General features: G+C 39.6%; 1 protein-coding gene across 7 annotated transcripts in view; it reads right to left on the reverse strand.

The window, feature by feature from the left end:
• The window catches only part of mrvi1 (murine retrovirus integration site 1 homolog), a 50,446-nt gene that overhangs the window by 28,014 nt on the left and 1,581 nt on the right, over nucleotides 1-20,851 (reverse strand). For 5 of the 7 annotated variants that reach the window (XM_056265733.1, XM_056265732.1, XM_056265730.1 and 2 more), the window contains exons 2-4: nucleotides 8,587-8,710; nucleotides 6,997-7,468; nucleotides 2,752-2,970 (exon numbers count right to left, since the gene is read on the reverse strand). In XM_056265733.1, the coding sequence (XP_056121708.1) occupies nucleotides 2,752-2,970; nucleotides 6,997-7,468; nucleotides 8,587-8,710 (815 nt within the window). Of the gene's footprint in view, nucleotides 1-2,751; nucleotides 2,971-6,996; nucleotides 7,469-8,586; nucleotides 8,711-9,627; nucleotides 9,689-13,061; nucleotides 13,077-20,851 lie in introns of those variants that run through there. The other 2 variants (XM_056265735.1, XM_056265734.1) reach the window with 2 other exon arrangements.

The following is a 20,851-nucleotide window of genomic DNA, read 5'->3' on the forward strand; positions in this document are numbered from 1 at the left end:
ATCGGATCAGAAGTAGACGAGGGAGCAAGCGTGCCGCACAAGCCCTCAAAAGTGAAGCCAAAACGTCTCGATCGCCCCCCGGTGACCGGTCCTAGTATAGCTCATAAGCCCCGCCTCCCCATGTTATTGAACGGGACGTGAGACCAACAAAATAGTTAAATTACACTTCACATATCTTTTTTCTAAAGATAGTTTCTGTCATTTACTGTAGTTTCTATCACGTTGATGTAATTTCAAGTGTTTGTTTTTAAAATAAGTTAGTTTTTAGTTAGTTATTTTATGCTATAAAAACGGTGCTGTGACATCATGATTGACAGCTGTGATTGACAGGTTCTCTGTGCGAAGTAGTCACTGAAGCACCAACGGACTTTTTTTTCATAATGTGGACTATATGGTTAGTAGTTGCATTTACCTTATTTTAACGAGGTACTGCAATCAGCAGACATCATTGGAGAGGAACGGAGCAGACAAGGCCACTTAAGAAAACTGCGGGTCGTGTGCGCTTGCGATTGATCTAACGAGCGTGAGGGCGGGGCCTTGATTTCGCGGCTTTACTTCCTGCTCACGACTGCGCATGACTGGTCCCGAAAACGCTATTGCGCAGACTCAAGTTCCAATATGTCAGCGCCATATCGGGACTCTGGCGGCTTCAGTTCTCTCCAATGGAAAAGAGCGAAGGGGCGTCGTCCATCTTTTTTTACAGTCTATGCGAGGGAGACACATTCCCGTTTACACCTGGTGTTTTTTAATCCGACTCTTTTGTCCACTTTTGACCACTTCTGTCCTGATTTCTTCGAGGGGAGGGTCTATGGGCGGGTAAATTAATGTGTTTTTTCAGATCTTTCGATCTAATGGACTAAATAAGCTCGCGCAATTTACATATGAACACGCCGGGACGACGGGAAAACATACGGAGAGCATCAGCTTTCGTTTCTGCTCTGATAGCCGCAAGATCAAGCCAAACGCGGTTAGTGCATGTTAGAAATCAGGAATGGTGAAAGAACTTTGTGCTTTGCACGTTTCTTCACCTGTTTCGCTGAACAGCCAATCAGAGTGATCTTTCTCACCAACTGACTGACACCGACTCAACTGCGGCCAAGCAGCCGAGGCGGTGCGAAACACACCACAAAAACTGATCTGACAGATGCTGAAAAAAGGCCAGCTTGGTGTGTCATGGCCTTAAGATTCACACTTGCCCAGACACATAGCTGTTATATAAAACTATGACTTGGTGGCATTAACGATTTTGCTAAGCTACAGTGAATAGCACAGGAAGTATCTGGAACCAGCTTTCTTGTCTCTTGATCACCATAACAAATGCAAAAATCTGAACACCTGCCTGAAAAACATGCAAATACTGTTTGACTTCCTCCAAACAGTGGATGACAAGTGGATGTCAGAAAATTGCACTCCGCTGCCCTGCTGTTTTTCCCGCATTGATCTGAATAGACTGAATGTTGGCGTGAACATAGCTTTTAAATGGAAGCTAGATTCCATCTTGGGTCGTCAACATAATGTGCCCACACAATATATCAGAACCCATGCACCACCTACCAGGTCACATTTTGACCAAAAGTCAAAAATCAGCCAAAATGTCTGTCTATCCTCCCAGATATCTTTCGACTTAAAGCGGTCATATAATGCCATTTTTGTACAAGCTAGTATGATTCTTTAGGGTCTAAATTAAAAGTTTGTAATATACTTTAATTAAAAATTCTCATTAGTATTGTAAGAAAACACTTATTTTACCTGGTCAAAAACAGCTCTGTTTTCAGCACGCCGTTTCAGTGCATATGACTTTAAATGATAATGAGCTTTGCTCACCCCGCCCCTCTGTTCTGTGCGTACACCGTTTCCAAATAACATAATAACCATAACGCATTGTTCATTATAAACGTGGGATTATGAATTATATTGAGAACATCATACAAAGAAAACATGCCGTAAAGTACCCTAAGTGTAAACCTTAGACGCATTCATTGTGAAGCGTGCAGCTAACGATTTGCAAAGATTAAGATATTAATATAAAGTTTAATAAAACGTTACACTCACTTCAGTTGTTCTAGAGGTTCAGCAGGAACACGAATATCTGGTACCGATGCTTTTTTCATGAGCAGCTTCTTAGCAAAACCAGCTCATACTGACCCTTGTTTATAAAGCAGTCTGCTGAGAAATGATTCGCGCAAACATGAGAGCATTGACGTTGCTCGTGGGGAATATTCCCTTCAAAAACAAACTCAGCCACTGCGTCTTCAGCGGTTCGGATTTAGGAACATTAAAATGACTGCTGTGTTCGTTATTGCACCCAAGAACAGAACACCACAATCGCTTAGACGCCATTCTGCTCATAGACAGTGCTCCAGCATATCAACAATGACCGCGCCGGTCCGCGCAGACTATGATTGACAGCTCTCACGAGCGAGGGCGGGTCTGTGTTGAAACGCTGCTGTCAATCAACAATCGTGGGAGGGGCGTCCGAGCGTGTGACGTCACAGGCTCGAACGGCTCGATTTGAGGCAGGGGAAAACATATAAGGAGATTAAAACAAAAACACTGGATGGATTTTTATCATTTTATGATGGTTGTGTACAGGCACTGCCAACACACATTTCAGTACAATCAACTTGTAAAAGTGCATGTACCATTATATGACCCCTTTAAAACATTTCCTACAGTGAAAAGCCTGATCTGGACCTGAGATGAAATGAAAAGGCGTCACGGCGGTGATGTGAAAAATATAGTTCGACTCACTGTGGAGGGCGAGCTGGATGTACTGTTGAGCTCCTCTGGGGAGTCTTCCTCTTCCTCGGGCAGGGTGGGCATGGCAGGGGTGAGAGGGGGTCGAGAGCGTGTGTGTGGGAAGATAAAAGGGGTGGCAGACTCTGTCAAGGAACTATGAGCTCTCTTTAGTGGAGTTTGCTCACCCTGTGAGCGTGTGAACTGACATACAGCAGATTGGTCCTCTTGGTCCTGTACAGACACACATAAAAAAAAACTATCTTATACAGTCTCTTACCAAACAGTACTGTTTGTGGCAGTACCGTGGTACATTGATGGTAATATCATGCTACTGAATGATTGCCATATTCAGTAGCACTTTATTTTACAGTCCTGTTGCCCATGTGCATACTATGTACTTATTATAGTAATTGCAATAACTGGGTAATAACTAGGTACTTACCCTGAACCTATCCCTAAACCTAACCCCATGTAGTTACCTTATATTACCAGTACTTTCTTAGGTAAGTACACTGTAAGTACAAGTAAGTGCACATACTGTAAAATAAAGTGCAACTCGATATTCATATACTTCTAAACTCCAAGGTACCTCAATGAAAACAATCAAATAGCGAAAGGCCGCTTAGCCTGATTAAACGAATGACACTTTGCCATTCTGACAGCTCCAACGCCTAGCTTTTTTATTGGAAATGTACCTATTTCTGTTGAATTTTTGATGTGATTACTGCATAAAAAAATATATGAAATGAGTGTTCATTTCATGCCTCTCATTTGCTGTGTTTAAACTATATTTTGGCATTATATACTATCGGCCAACATGCTCACTAAATCAGTTGTTCTCAGAAGGGCTGACAAACTTCAAGGTGGTCTTAAAATGATTTAAAATAAGACAAAACAAGCATTAAAAAAAATCAAGATCCTTCTTATTTTAATTTTCACCCCTTCAACAACTCATATTAGTGAATACCTGTAACACCAAGACAACACAAAATAATAACAGTAGTATAACGACATCAATGTGTGAGCTCATTACCTCTTAACCACGATGTAAAACTTCATATCTTCATGGCAAAATGTATGCATGTTTCCCCCTCTGGCATTTGTCCTATCACAAAGCCCAATCTTTTGTTCCTGCCTCCCAAATAGGTTCAAGAGGAAATGTTTCCCTTGAGCAAAGTAACAGTTACTGATGGCATCTTATACAGCGTACAGAACTACTGCAACAGTGATGACGAGTACCAAAAGGGTCAACATCAAGAGACAAAAAATCTTCTTTGCAGAATAAATGTGTGAACAACATCAACAGTGAAGCACTTGCTTATATTACCTCTAACATCTTATCTCTACCATAAACGCAGGTCTAAAAATATGCATGAGTCATTAATGCAGCTAATCATAATGGGGCTTGCAGTTTCAATTGTGTAAAGCCATTTGTCTGTCGAGTTGTTGTATAAACACAGCTCAAGATACAGATCGAGGAGAAAGGAGACTCCTTCATTCTCCCAATGGAATGCATTCCATGTTCGTTCAAATCCATTCTCATCTCATCTAAACGCTACCAAAGCTATCTTTGGCTTCCTGTACACCCAAACAAAATAGGAGACAATTTCAGAGACAAATGCTATTTTAGTGAATGTCTTATAAGGGAAGAGAAACTGTACAGTGTTTGCATGTTGTGAAAGGCAGAGAATTCACATTTGAGTCATTATGATTATAGAGAAGAAAATAAGCACAAATAAACCCTGCATCACTCATCCCACACATCTCCATAACACTGAAATCGTATTAATGACTAATGGAATAATGCTGGTATTCAGGGGTGTTCTGAGTAAGTTGATGTGTTGTTGCTATGATGTTGGTTACTTTATGGATCAAGTCAAGTCGAAATGGACAGGTTTACACCAAGTTTGTGAATTTTATTTATATGAACAATTGGAATTCTGAAAAAGCCATTTCTGATAAAACAGTGTTTCCATCCAGTGTGTTGAAGAGAACAAAACAGTCATTTCTAGAGAGATTGATGCAGAATATAAAGGAAAATGGAAGTAAAAGATTCTGTGGCTTATTTGTTCAATATAATAAACTATTTGCAGCTTGGAGTATCCACAGAAAAATTAACCTTCTTGTTTGTATACAAGCAATCTGCAGTAGTTCCATACTCTATTTTTGCGGGAAGTCTTTGAATTCAGAAACAACCAGAGGAATATTTCATATGCCACGCAAAGATTTTGGTCAGTTTACATTAGCCACTTTCACACAGACTTTACTGGTAAATTACTGTTAAGAGATTTTCAAAAATACCAGTATCGGTTATGGCAATTTACCGGTATGAGAAGTTGTAATATTACCAATAAATTCCAGGGAAGATGGTGTGTGTGAAGAAAGAATGGAGATTACCGTTACGAGCATGTACGAGTCATGCGGGTGAATGAAGACTTATAACAGCGCAGCGTTTAAAGATCATTTCCGATGACTGACATCACAGAATGTACCGCAATTTTGGTGATGATGTGTGAATGGTCTCTTAACGGTAAAAAAGCCAAAACGCCGTTCCTTATGTAAACAGCATGTTTTTTTATTGACCGGTAAAGTCATTACGGTAATTTACTGGGATTACTGTGTGAAAGGGGCTAATCTTCTCTAAACTAATTATTCAGTCACATGACATTTTGGTTCTGCATTAAGGAATTTATTCAATAAATGTGTTTCCATCGTAGTTTCTGCACGTCTTATTACCGAAATTGTTCTCTCAAATTGAACTCTCATTCCTGCGTAATAATCAAGAAACTTTACTGCCGTACCATGAGAGCAGCAGGCGTAATGATATGACGCAGCGCCTGAAAATAGGCTACCTTCCGTCAACACAACGGAACTATTTTCAGGCGCTGCGTCATATCATTACGCCTGCTGCTCTCATGGTACGGCAGTAAAGTTTCTTGATTATTACGCAGGAATGAGAGTATAGTTCCTAGCCATATCAGCCTAGAAAATCGCAACTTTACATTTTCCGTCGGTCTTAGTGCACGATGTAACTACAGAAGAGTCAAGTTTTAAATAGGAAAAATATCGAAACTCTTTGGTCATTTTTTTTTTTAGAAATGCTAATGGTCTTGTCCACTTCAATGATGTATGCTAAGCTATGCTAAAAGTGGTACCGCCAGAACCGGAGATCGGCTGAATGGATTCAAAAACGGTAAAACTCAACAGAGTTGTAAAATGAGCCTATTTCCAAAAAGAAGTGGAGTATCCCTTTAAGCCGGGCGCAAACAGTACGATTTTTGCTGTCGTACGAGCTCGCAGGCGATTTTTTTTCTCGGGAGAAATCGTTGATGTTCGTATTGTCGCGGTTCGCAGTGTGTGAGAGAAATTACGAGATGAGCCAAGTACGTTACTTACAAGCACCTCCCGACAATTTGTTAAAGAAATTCGGGTAGTCGGCCCTAGTTTCGCTGTCCTCTATAGGATTTGGCAAAATCCTACACAACCACGACACATAGGCTAGATCTATGAATATTATTAAGCTATAGCCCAGTGGCTGCAACCACAGCATGTGCATACATTGACACTCTCACTCTCTCTCTAATTTGCACATTTATCATTTTTTTTCTATCTTTCTTTTTTCTATCCGAAGCTATAGCAGCAACATTGAAAGCTTCGGTCTCCATGTTTAGCGCGAAATATTTTTTGCAATTGCCTCCCGAGTGTCTGAACTCACACAGTGTACGCCCGCCTTTACTGGCCTTGCTCCTAGATTACGGGTGTCCAATCCTGCTCCTGGAGGGCCAACGTACTGCAAAGTTTCAACCCACCCTAATACACCTGCCTGGAGGTTTATAGTAAGCACCTGAGGACCTTGATTATTTGTTTCAGGTGTGTGTTTAATTGGGGTTGCAGCTAAACTCTGCAGGAAGGTGGCCCTCCAGGAACAGGATTGGACACCCCTGTCTTAGATCATACAAAAACACTCACACCCCTCCCTCAATTAGCAGAATATGAGAACCAAAACACTGGAAAGGATGCATTCCTTAAACGTGAAAAACATTCTTGAGTTCAGGTTAAAAGGAGGAAGGAAGATTACAGGTTTTTGGCAATTGATTCCAAAGGTGTAATGGAAATTAAATGAAGAAATTTTTAGTAAACAATGTGTTTTTATCAGTAAATATATCCAAGGTTCACAGCTCTTTGTGGACACTGAATCAGTACCAGATAAAATGATATGGGTCAACAAAGTGTCTGATAATAATGGATATAACTCACCCCTGGAGTGTCAGTGAGATCAGCGGATTGGACACTCTTAGATGTGTCACTTGTTTTGGGTTCCTCTCGAGTCTCACTGTTCCCTGTCCTTGCTTGACTCTTTCCACTGTACTCAGATTCCTCTTGACTCCTCCCAATGCAATCTGACTCCTCAGTTTCCTCTTGACACCTCCCGGTATCCTCTACTTGGTTCTCCCCTGATGAACTGAATCCTTGGTTATCCCAACCGTCCCCTGACTTGGAAGACTGTCCTTTGTTCAAAAGTTTTAAGGCCTCTGTTCTACCACTACAGTCTGATTTTTGGCACCTCCCAGAACTCTCTGTTTGTCCGCTGCTGTTTTGTAGCTCAGTTCCTTGACATCCAGCCTCTTCTTTATCCGGACTCCTGCACTTTTCCTTGTTTGAGGCTGAGGTGCTCCCACTGGCCTCTGACTCTGGGAAGAAGCTGTCACTGCTTGCTGGCCGGTCTAAACTATAGGAAAACAACAAACAAAAGTCACTTGAGGGAATATGACCTATTCAATCCAGAACAACACAACATAATAATATACTACTTATGAATGAAAATGTGAGTGGTATCTGTCCATACCAAACCCAGGCGTTTGCAGGACGTTGCCAGGGTGTTGCTATGCAGTCGTTTTGGGCTACTGATGCTTATTAACTAGGATGTTTAGTGGTTACTAGGGTGTCCTATTGGTTGCTAGTTAGTTATTACGTTGTCCTGAGAGTTTGCTTGGTGGTGTTTTAGAGTCTGCAAAATGTGGATTGAGGTGTTCTGGTGACAATGCTGGGTAGTAACTGATTATATGTCATTTGGATTACGTAATCAGATTAAAAAAATTAAATACTTTTAATTATATTAAATTACATTTAAAAATATTCAAAATCAGACTACAGTTACATTTTTATTGATTAATATTCACAAAATTATTCTTAATTCACTGATTCTCCCTACAGTAATTCTTTTTTTATCTTTTAAATTTTCCTTTCTAAAACTAAAATGTCCTATTGCTTATGTAAGTTCCTAAATTATATAATTATATGGAAAAGTGAGAGGCCACAAAACATTAACAAATGAAATATTTAATCATATATTTAAAATATTTAATAAATTAAAGTTTTATTTTCTTATAAAATAAATACAAATAAAGTTTTTTTTTTAAATAAATACAAAATTATTTATTGTAGTTCCTTCACCAAAACCCTGACGTAATGTAATTTTTAATGCACTTCATCATTTTTTCTAGATATTTTTTTCTTCTTTTTCTTTGTAGTTTTATACCAACATGGTGCAAGATTAACTTATTCAAATACATTTATTCGGGTCCCTAAATATTTGTACGAATACATCAAAATAATAGAGGATTGAGACATTTCCTATTGCATTACCCAAGAAGAGTGTGTCCTTGGGGTTTTCGGTCAACGCTAAAAGTTGGGAGTCAAAGTAATTTATTGGGGCCACGGTGGGTGACAGTATAAACTCTGGTTCCTGCACAGTCTCACCTCACGCTGGATCATCTTTGTGTGAGGATTTTACATAAACACACACAAGCCTTGTCCTGTAAGAGGTAGAGGAATGTAAACACTGACCCAGCTACATTCTCCTGTCTGTTGTGTGGCGTGGGCTCTTCACAAGCTGACGGTTCCGGCAAGGAGCTCTTAGCACAGAGTAAAGCAGGACTCTTCGGGCTTATCGCTCCCACAGATGGAAGACCTGATGGAGAGGAACCAGTAATGTTAAGCAGACAAAGAGATGTCTCAAATACCTCAATTACCCCCATTGCACTTATTTTTCCTAGAGAGCAATCAAATTGAATTGAGACTCTTGTAATCTTCTCTACTGTGAAGAAGTTATGTGTTGCCTCTAGAATTTACAAGAAATTAAACCAGGTTAAAACCAGACCATCTCAGTTGTAACTGAGTTATGGTCTGGCAAAGCGTCATAGACAAATCATTTCCAGAGGGGCGTCACCAACGGACGTCGCGGATAGACCTAAAACCAATCAGAGCGATGAAGGAGATGACGTATGCAGAGCGGCGGAGAAACATCTCCGAGTGTTGTTCTTTGCTCGGTTTTTAACAAAAAGGAAACGTTCAAATCGCTTAAAACAGACGCGATAGCTGATTCGAACGAGTGATGTTCGACGGCGCCATCCATCTTTGTAATGTAGGCTACAAAATCTGCTTCAAAATCCCAGCGCTGTCGTCATCGTGTAAAGCCCGCCCCAACGTTTCTGATTGGTGCCTCGATTTCGACGGATTGGAAATGAGCTTGAATGAGCTCTTTGCCAGACTAACTTTCAGAGCAAATCTAAATTTGCCGGAAGTTGTCTGGGTTTTCCCAGGCTACTCTATGTCTCAAACTGTGGTAAAATTTGCAAAGACACCAAATTCAGCAATCAAAAGTCAGAGATTTCAATATGAACTCGAACACCAGATTCTTCCAGACCAAACAGCTCTCTACTCTTACTGTATGCCAATAGTCACGTTTATTATTTCAGATAAAACATCTGAGGCAAAGTTACTTCTTTGAATCATAACCGAGAACACCTGAGCTGTGAAAGAGCAACCCCTGAGCAACACAGCCAAACACAGTTAGGACAGAACATTGTAATGGCTGTCAGATATTACCTGTAGACACGGGCTCAGAACAAACACTGACGGTGCGTTCCAGCCAAAGCTCAGATGGTGAACCAGGGTCCTGAACTAGGAGGCTTGCAGTTGGGTTTTTGCTGGCCTTAACGGATATACGGAACACAATACACACAATTCAATGATGATTTTATGCCAGATGAAGTTCAAGAATCTTTCCTCTGTTCTGTTGTACTCTGTGTTTTATTATCTTATCAGAAAAGGCCCTTCAAAATACCATTGACATTTAAAAGTGATGAAATCAAAAAGGATTTAACACTTTTACTTAAATAAGAGAATGTTCCTTCTGAGAGGAAGAGATAGCGGTTTTAAATGCACAATATAAAAACAATCTTTTCCACGAAGGACTGATGATTTATATTGGCTTGATTTTCATGGGAATGTATGAATCATGTTTTGCGATGAAACATACTTGACAAGAGTTTCACAGTTTCAAAAGCACACAGTCATCAGGAAAAGACAAATCCCAAATGAGGTCTCAAATGATTCTTTAAGATAGCAATGAGACTTTTTCTTAAATTCCTGCACTTGAGTTTTTTTTCCTGAAAAAAGATCTTAGTAATCTTACATGTGTCTCCTGTAGCGTTTCAGCAAAGATCTCAATAATGCCTCAAATGTGCTCAGATTTGCCAATATTTCTAAGTCGTGCAACAAAAAGTCAATAAATTCTTGTGCCATTCACAATCAATTACAACTCTATACCCTCTTACTGCAAAAAATTACAAATTACCCTTACTGCTAACATACAAGAAGATAAAACAACTACATTATGTCTCCTTCTATGAAATAGCAAACTGTGAGCAATAAAATCAGCCCCAGACAGCAACATAGTGTCGGCCCAGATGGAAACCAAGTGTGCCAGATGTGGGCCGGATCTGGGCCGACACTATGTTGCTGTCTGGGGCATCTTGCACATCATGCTCCAGACATGTTGAGCTCTGGTGGTCATGTGGATTATGCAGGTTCAAGTCCAGCCTGCAACGTCTGTAACTACTTTTCACTCTCCACTATGTGACCAATTCAATTTTTACCCAACCATTCAAAAGTTTGGGGTCAGTATGATGATTGAAATAAAGAAATTAATACTTTTATTCAGCAAAGATGCATTACATTGATCAAAAGTTACAGCAAAGACATGCATTGTTACAAAAAAAAAATTTAAATGCTGCTCCTCTTAACTTCTCTATCCATCAATGAATCCGGAAAAATATTTATCACGGTTTCCACAAAAATGTGCAGCACCACAACATTCATAATTTCATAATTATGAATGTTCATAATAAGAAATGTGTATGAAGGATCATGTGACACTGAAGACTGGACTAATGATGCTGAAAATTCAGCTTTGCATCACAGGACTAAATTACATTTTAAAATGTATTAAAAAACAGTTATTTTAAATTGTAATAATATTTCACAATACTACTGTTTGATCAAATATATACAGCCTTGGTGAGCATAAGAGGCTTCTTTCAAACTTTTGTATGGTAGTGTCCAGAGAGGGTCAGATTCAATGTCAGCCATGCTTTCACCTCTTAAACAATATCACAATAACCAAGACTATGACAAGAGTATGTAAATCTGAAAAAGCATATATGCGTTGTATATAAGGATAATGAGATGGTAGGGCACTCTAAATGATTTCAGCCATCATCAGTCGTACAGAGAGGCCAGACAGGAGTCCAGGAGCCCGTTCCCCCGCTGAGCATGACACCCAGATGAATATTGCATTGTAATCGAATCACCTTGATTATTTCCTGCTGGCCATGAGTCTATTTGTGAGCTTTCTCTCTCTCTCTCTGTGGTCAGTGAAGGCTCTCTTCTCACTGAACAGTTCTATTTTTAATTGGCCTTTGACTGTCACCACTAAGAGCTCAACTCTTATAAATTTTGGGGAGGATGGAAGGCCATCTCGGTGGCAAGTCCCTCCGGGGCCCTGATGACCTCAGCGTTACCTCATGGCAAAAGCTCTGACGCGACTGCATGAGAAAAGTGCATGTTCTGCCCCCCCTCCCTTCACCGGTTATGCAACACAGAGACAGTGAGCCAGATTTGCTGAAAGTTTGGTTGGGAAGTGGTTGCTATTCAGTCACTGTAAAAGATTTGAGAAAGAGGCGATTCTGGTGAGCATCATCAAAAACCTGCCAGGAACAGCAACTAACTAGATTTCTGCATTCTTTTGGTGCACATAAGAAAAGCATGGACTGATAAAGGCCATTTTCAGAATTTCACCTTTACCGGCATCTTTTGAGAAAGATGGTGAAGAATACAATGGGGTGAAAAGTATGGGACCTCTAGTGGAAAAGCATTTTGGATTGTCTTTTTAAATTAAATATACACTTTCAGCATAATAATTTAAGTAAAAAGTTGAATCAAGAATTCTACGAACATTGAAGCAAATATTGAATTAAAAAACAATATTTTACATCACAGAATGGACCTAAGAGGCCGTTTACATGACACTATTTTCAACGTTAAACTTTTTATGCGTTTTAGCCATTCGTTTACACGACCGGCTTTTTGGAGGCATGAAAATGCTAACTTTTAAAAACGGGATTCAATGTGCAAGTTTTTTGAAAACTATACCGTTATCGTCTCCGTGTAAACTACAAAAACGAATTTGTAAAAACGGTGACGTCATGCGCATGTGTATTTTGCGTTAAGTCTATAGACGCGTAGTGTTTCTTTACAAAGTGATATCGCCAACTACTGGCCTGGCAGTGTAATAGAGCGTTCTTAGTCATTTCGTGGATCCGTGTGAAACCACAATGGTGTCGTCAGTACGAGAAGGAAATACTTTTACACTTTTTAAGTACATAGTTGTCGTGTAAACGTACCCTAAATACACCGAGTTAAATCAACAAAACTCAATGTAATGGTTAGATCAGGAATAAATTCAGTGTACTATTTGGTTTATTTTTTAGCTTTAATGACAGCAGCATGCAGTCTGACATAAAGTTTGTGTAAAATCTGATGATCATGTTGTCCTGCATGATTCAAGCATCATCCAAAGAGCAGCTTGAGCTTCAGTGGAAACAAGAACATCTGACCGTCTGGAGTCACATGATCAATGTCACAAATACACAAATTTGCATTTTTAATCAGTGACCTAGAAATAGTGCAGAATCTAAAACTTTGTTTATGTCCATGTTTAAATTAGATGATGATTCAATGGCAGATTTTAAATGTGGTCTCAGACTTTTGTATACGTGACCAAAATGTGTCAATTTGTACATCATAAAAGTGCATTTCAGGCCATCAGATTCCACATTCTAATACACAAAATAATGTCACACCTTCCAGGAAACCATGTTGTGGACTTTAAAGTGCTTCTCTCTGGAAGTGTCCGCCGCAAGCTCTTGTCTCAAGAGAACAAATCAATCCATGCAAAGAAAAACTTGCTGAAACTCTACCTGATTGGCCAACAATGATGAAAGATGCTCTCTCAACAGCACACTATTCCCTTCAAAGCCCTCTTTGTTGATATTTTTCCTCAAAGCTCCACAATCGTCAGCGTCCTCTCTCTTTTCCTCTCCCTGACTTTTTTTTCCTGCACCAGCCTTCCTGTGACTCCTGGGAGCTTTGACCATTTAAGGAGAAGCCTTCTCGTGCTTCTCCGGGCTGCTACTGCAGTGTGTATGTGTGTGTGTGTGCGCCGGTTCGCCTGATGCTCCAATGAGCTGCAGCTGAAGAATGAGTCTGTCCTTCTCAGCCTGTGTGTTTTGGACATCTGCCTCTTTCTGATTTAGATTTAGTTCCTAAAATTTGATGGATGAGTAGGAAACTGGTTTGTCTTCGGCACCCTGTTAATGACTGTAATCTACATTCTTTCCACTAATGAACACACACACACACACGTTTAACAAGAAGCATCTGAACTTCAGCAAAAACATGACACTTCAGAGGAAGTGATATCTTTTTTTAACTAAATGAATATGCAAATATCGTGTGACATCTACCTGGGTTAAACCAGCTGCTTTACAGAACATAGACTCAGTGCTTTGACAAAGCTACAGAAAATATTAATCAATTATAAAGTAAAGCTAAAGTCTTCAAACTTTCAACATTTTTACGCTTTCTAAAGAAAACGTGAGATGGGCGTCATGCTGTAATGTTGTGGATGACTGCCTGTGTGTTGCTAAAATGCTCAGGCCTGTTTCTAGGGTGTTTCTAAGTGGTAGCTTATTGGCCCAAGACACAAATCTTCATATTCCGCTCCCTAGATACGACTGAGGTTCCTCCTTCAATGCAAGTCTTGAATTTTATCTACCAGAGAATTAATATTGGAGTCCTACTTTTATTAGTCCATGATTATAAGAGAGAAAATTCTCATTAGTAACAAGAAAAGATAAACTATTTAACTTTATGAAGCCAGTTTGCTAAAAGGAGCCGGGACCAACTAGGGGGCCTCAGAAAAGATCCAAGGGGGCATCAAGATCACTTTAAATCATGTTTTGTCTCATTTTAAATGAATTAAAGGCACAGTATGTAAGTTTCGCCACTAGAGGTATCTTATTCAAAACAATAACAAAGGCGCAGCTTGATGATGCAGTGAATGAGCGTGGAATCATGGGAGTTTCACCTCCACAGCCGACGGGAGTCATAGGCAGAAATCATGGTCATGGATGAGCTCATAGTTTTATTAACATTACTGTGGTATGAAGCAGGGTGGGGCCGAGAGCCGTGGGACATTTTACGTTTTATTATGCTTATATGCCGCATTCGGCTGCTGCCGATCCTTTCGTTTTGTTGCTTGTTTATTTAACGATTAAAGTTACGTATAATCTCCACCTCCTTCCTCCCTGAACTTGAACTTTGTTACAGTTACGTTTAATCACTTAAAGTCCCTGTAAAGGCAATTCTAAAAAAAAAAATCTAAACCCATTATAAATGTTAGAAATGTATTGCTAAAACATATTACAAAGACTGTGAACTGTGAAGTACTGAATTGTGTAGTTAGACCGTTAAACAGTTTTTCACCATTGCTATTTTCCGGATTTTTTGGGCGGGGCTAAAACGGGGCTCGATGACGCACTGGAGCCCCTGACCTCGTGGACACGCCCCTACTTGATGACGCACTGAGGCTGGCTCCTCCCCTAACAATAGAGCACATTCGCATCAGTTCGCCGCTCAATCGTGAGTTACTGTCAGTACTATTAGTTAGTACAGCCTACAGTTTGCTAGCTAGCAATGCCTTCGACACGGAAATGCGTAGGCTACCTCCTGGATGCGATCATGTACAAAACAGATCGGTGTCTTTATTTAAATTTCCTAAAAACGATCACATCAAGAAGAGGTGGATTAATTTTGTGAAGAGCCAACCTTGATGGAGAGCTGAGGATCACCGCCAACACCCGCCTCTGTAGCGATCATTTTACACGGATAGTTTTATAAACTTTCATCGGAGACAACTGGGATTCACTGATAATCCGCTGTTACTGGTGAATGGGGCCGAACCGACTATCACATTTTTATTACATTCTACAATCTTGGAAAACCTATGCAGGAATTTTAAAAATGTGGTTTCAAGACCTGGAAAAGTCATTGTGGATAAACATTTATGAATATACATTTTTCTAGTTATTGTCAAGCTATTTGAATTTAAAAAATTCCCCATTACGAACAACCTAAAATTCAAGTGAGAAATGGATTCATTGGCGATAAAAGTGTAAACCCTGAAGAACATTCAGTCATTCACAGCAATGCTTTAAAGGCACACTATGCAGGAATTACGTTTTTGTCAAACAGCGACCCCTAGAGTCGCTGTGGAGTACTTATATTTAACGTTACTGTCGTAAATACCACTCACGCAGAGCGTGACATGGCGTGACGTGTTACATAGTATACAATAGTGCATTGTGTTTAATTTGTCGTTTAATGAGATCTAATATATGTTGTTAGTGGTGAGAATTTTCACGTGAATAAATACATAGATCCGACTGTTATCCCCATGTACTTTAATGGTCCAGTGACAGAACTTTTGCCAAGCGTGTCAGAGGTTCTGGGTTCTAATCCGCACTAAGTAGTATAGTTTTTTTTCCTCCGATTGTTTATTAGTGGTTGAATATCAAGCAGGGACACGTTTTTTTTGTGCATTATGTTTTGTGATTTCACCGTAACGAATACAGAGAGTCTCTCCGCAACGGATTAAAACTCTCGTCCGTGTGAAGACTGTGCGCGAGTCACACCAGAACACTTCATTCGCGCCACTGATCGCAGCGGCAACGAGCACTTTGGTCACTTGATTTCAAAAACAACACATTTCAGATCGCCTCTTATTTAAAGCTGCAGTCCGTAGCTTTTTTTGGGTTAAAAATGATCCAAAATACATATTTGAGAAAATACATAACCAGCCAGTGTTCAAAACTATCTGCTTGCCGTAGCTCGATTCAAAACGGTAAGCTTGTAATAATGTTTTTAATTCCAGTGGTACTGGTGGATTTCCGTGGGAGATTCTAACATGTCTTTGCGTCATTATGTCACATCTGTACACATGAAGAAGGAGTCTCGGCTAGTAGGCTATATTGCGTGTGAGGATGTTGGAGGTGGAGATTTATAGCCTTTTCACAGCACTTGATATAATTAAACATCAATTTCATGGCGGATCCAGAAAGGTTCAAACAACAATCACCAGTGACAACTGGAGATTCACCCGCTGTAAAATGCAAAAGACTTCGTTCAGACTTCGGAGTGGCTAACTTACAGATAAAAGAGACTGCAACCGGACCGATGCGAAAACAAGGATACATATCGGAAGGACATATCATGTAGTCACGCAATGCTGACATTGTTAACTAACAATTTGAGAACAAAGTATAATTTGCACGGTTTTGCGTGATATAATAAGCGATTGTTAGATTTAATCAGCACGATTTACTGCAATGTCAGAACCAGAACAACAGTGGATGTTACTTACTAGTTTAGATGACATTTTCCGGTGAAAATTATTATGTTGATACTTCCAAAAAGAATAATCTGTGATTCTGAATGGCAGTATCCACACCGGCGCGGTGATTGACAGCTGCACACTCTCCTCAAACATTGTGTTCATTCGCGCTGTGCCGTGTCGAGGGTGTTGAAGTACAACTCACGTAAAGTTGATAATTCCGCGAATAACTGCAATTGCAGATTTCGAACAGAGATGGCGACAAAGAGGAAAAACTGCGGACTGCAGCTTTATTTAACAAACGAACGAAATGAATGCTCTACTAGAGTTAACTGGAGATGTTTTATTAATTTGTATTGGTACATCCGTGCCGCGAGATGTTTCAAAAGTGGTGGGGACACAATCGACCCTGGCAAAAAGTGGTGGGGACATGTCCCACCCGCAAATTACGCCTATGCTCGTGTCTGACTCCTCGCTCGGTCAGTCTGCCGTTTCCTCTTTCTCTGTTCCTCGACAATGCTTTCTGCTTCTTATATGCCGGCTCAGCCATGACGATAGTGTGAAAACCTCCATCCCTACCTTGTTCTTATAGCTAGCCGGATCCTGGATTGGGGCGTGTATGTGTGCAGTGCCGTAAAGCAATTCGTTACAACACGAGAGCTGATATCACGCGATACTTCCAGACGCTGAGGCTCAGCTATATTTTTTTCCCAGGATGGTAGGGGAAGGTACCGCCTTTTTCGCCTCTGATTGGCTAGAAGGGCTCTCCTCCGATTGGTTATTTGATTTGGCCGTGAAACGTCATCTCTTCAGATGAGAAGTTACACATATACACACACACAACCTCTAAACCTACCCATCACACACACACACACTAACCCGACCCCTAAACCTACCCATCACACACACACACACTAACCCAAATCAAATAACCAATCGGAGGAGAACCCTTCTAGCCAATCAGAGGCGAAAAAGGCGGTACCTTCCCCTACCATCCTGGGAAAAAAATATATCGCCTGCCAGGCCAAAGTTTCAAGTGTGGTTTTTCCGCTCACAGGCACCAGGGGGGGGCTAGACGGCCACCATTCAACCCGAAAAAAGTCATATAACCATTCCAATAACTCCGAAGCTGTTCAGTTAAGCTAAAAAAAACTGCATAGTTCCCCTTTAAAAGTTTACTAGGGATTTCTGGGTGTTTGCTAATTGGTCCAAATCGGTCAAAATAGGCCTGCATTACATTTTGGTCTCTAGTCTAGATATGGCTCACTTCGTTCAATATCTCTGGGTGGCAATTTAAAAAAAAAAAATCTATCTTCAATGATCAGCATGATTTTAGGTAGCATTTTGGTATCGTTTATCCATGGTTTAACAAGCAACCCCTGAACCTGTAAGTATTACCCATGGTAACAGTGAGGTTTGCCTTAGCAAGCACAAACAAATGACACAAAAACACAAGTAATCTGCAGTGGAGATACTCTGGGATATTTCAAGATTTAACGTAAAACTCCACAGTAAAAATTGAACAGACAATAATGAAAAACGAACAAACAATATAATAAAAATAAAGAGCTTTTTTCTTTTTACCCTGTTGCTGTGGTCCTCTGCTCGCGTGTATAGAAGCCAGGCACCTGTTTGAAGAGATCCAGGCTTATTTGCAAGTCACGGGTCTGTCATGCAAATGCACAAGTGTTAAAATGCACATTAAATAGTCGGCCATCTAACAGCATGACGCACTAAAGGAGGCGTAGCGCTTGATTGACAGCAGAGTTTTCAATACTTCTTTCAGCCTCTCTCTCTCTCTCACCCTCCCTTCCTCCCTGCCTCCATATCTAAGGGCAACAATAACCTGGCAACCATTTACATGAGCTTGATCCTCTGGCTGAAAGCACTTGGCGAGGCACAGACTCATTGTTTCATTTCCTTTAGACGCGTGTATCAGTTGGACAGCACAGTCTTGCAGTCGTAAAAGGTTCAGTGATGCTCTACAAATAACGATAATCATTTATGCTCAGAAATGAGTTTTTCATCTTAAAACATCTAAATCAATAACCGAGTTTATAATTCATCGCCTGGGTTAAACGAGCCCCTTCACTTCCATTCAACAATTATCCCTCCACTTTTAGTGCTTCAGGAGCTGAAGGACTTACAGCAGATGTTATTCATTCAGATGAATATTATATATATATTATCACCTGACCAAGAAACTAAAACTAAAAAGAGGAACTTCATTAAAGATCACAGAACTTTTGTAACCATATCACAACAGCTAAACGCTACACCAAATGCAAATGTCCTCTCCCAGAGGAACAGGCTTTTCTGTACGGTGAAGTAATGTGGTAAATGCTTTGCATTGCGCCTCTCGGCTATAAACTTCTCTAGAATCTTCTTCGGTTCTGTGGATGCGCTTTATAGCATGCTGAAACATTTGCAAGTTATAAAACCAAACAAACATCCTCTGAGAGAGTACTAATGATGACACAATAATATGCAGATAGATAATCAAACATTTACTTACCCTCATATTGTTCCACACCTGTATTACTTTCTTGCATAGAGTACAAAATGACTGATTTACAAACATTTCTAGTCACACAGGTTTATAATTTTAATGTCAATTTTCTGTGATTCCATGCATGGGTTGGTCTGAGGTTTACAGTTTAAAAGTTACAGTTCAAAATTTGACGTTAAATTGACCAAAAATGACATTAAAAACCTTTATATTGTTACAAAACATTTCTATTACAAATAAATGCTGTTCTTATGAATCTTCACTAAAGAATACAGAAAAAATGTATTACGGTTTTCATAAATACAACCTGTTTTCAACATGATTTAATAAGAAGAAATGTTTCTTGATACATTAGAATGATTTCTGAAGGATCGCCTGGAGTGATTCTGAAAATTCAGCTTTGCATCACAGGAATAAATTACATTTTAAAATATATTACAAGAGTAAACCGTTTAAATTGTAATGATATTTCACAAAATTATCGTTTTTACTGTATTTTTGGATCAAACAACTGCAGAAGAGACCAACCAACCCCAACAATTTTTGAACGGTAATGTATATTTTTAATGTCAAACCGCTGTTTTTATAACTCTTGTCTTTAAAGTTAGGTTTATCAAAACAATTTTAGGCAGAAGATTTTATGTAAATGTGCTCTTTTGCTCAGAGAGAGTGTGATTGTTTTTGAAACACACTTGCACGCAATGTTATCTCCGTGAAACAGTTATAGACATCAGCCATAAAACACAAAGCATATGCGAGACGGTCAGCCGTATTATAGCAGGCATATTTCACTTCACTTTGGACTGCTCATTTGATAATCAAATGCAACACTTTTCGTCATCCACAAAATAAGCCGAGGGAAAAGGCTTGGGAAGACAGTGTTTGTATCAGATATACACACACTAACACAGACATCTGCTTTTGTTTAGTAAGCACAGCACACAAGCACAGCGACTTGCTATTCCACAAAGTTATCGAATGATTAAACCCGATTAAGGGCTCATATCGCATGTGTGAACTCAACTCTAAACAGCATCTGCACTTGGGCCAGAGCCACAGAGCTCCCTACAGACACAGCAGGAAGGAGGTTACACCGTGAGAGAACACACACACAAATACCGCAAAAAACCCCTCATTCAGTTATGTTGAAAAAGCAGATACCAACGTGTACAGTGTAGGGTTGATGGTGTTTATGGTTTTTTTTCAGGTGATCTGTTGTGTTGCTTGTTCTTCTCTTTTTTTTTAGACACCCCATCTCATTTTGGAAGTGCTGTAAACACCTTTTATTTGTCTGCAAAAAATGTATATGGAAAACATGGGATTGATTATTTATAAAGTACTTGATGAGGTGATAACGGTGTCACTTCTATGTAAGAATACTTTCTGTTTTTAAAATATATACACTACCGTTCAAAAGTTTGGGGTCAGTGAGAATTTTATTTTTATTTTTTGGAGGAAAGAAATCAATACTTTTATTTATCAAGGACAGTAAAGACATTTATAATGTTACAAAAGATTCTATTTCAAACAAATGCTGTTCTTTTGAACTTCCTATTCATCAAAGAATCCACAAAAAAAAAAAAAAAACTGTACAACTGACAGACCAACAACTGTTTCAACATTGATAATAATAATAAATGTTTCTTGAGCATCAAATCCTCATATTATACTGATTTGTGAAGGATCATTTGACACTGAAGACACTGACACTGGTGATGCTGAAAATTCAGCTTTGATCACAGGAATAAATTACACTTTACTATATATTCACACAGAAAACAGCTGATTTACACTGGAAAATTATTTAA

Source organism: Rhinichthys klamathensis, unplaced genomic scaffold, assembly GCF_029890125.1.
Source record: "Rhinichthys klamathensis goyatoka isolate OS25496 unplaced genomic scaffold, OSU_Roscu_1.1 h1tg000240l_1, whole genome shotgun sequence".
Lineage (NCBI taxonomy): Eukaryota > Metazoa > Chordata > Actinopteri > Cypriniformes > Leuciscidae > Rhinichthys > Rhinichthys klamathensis.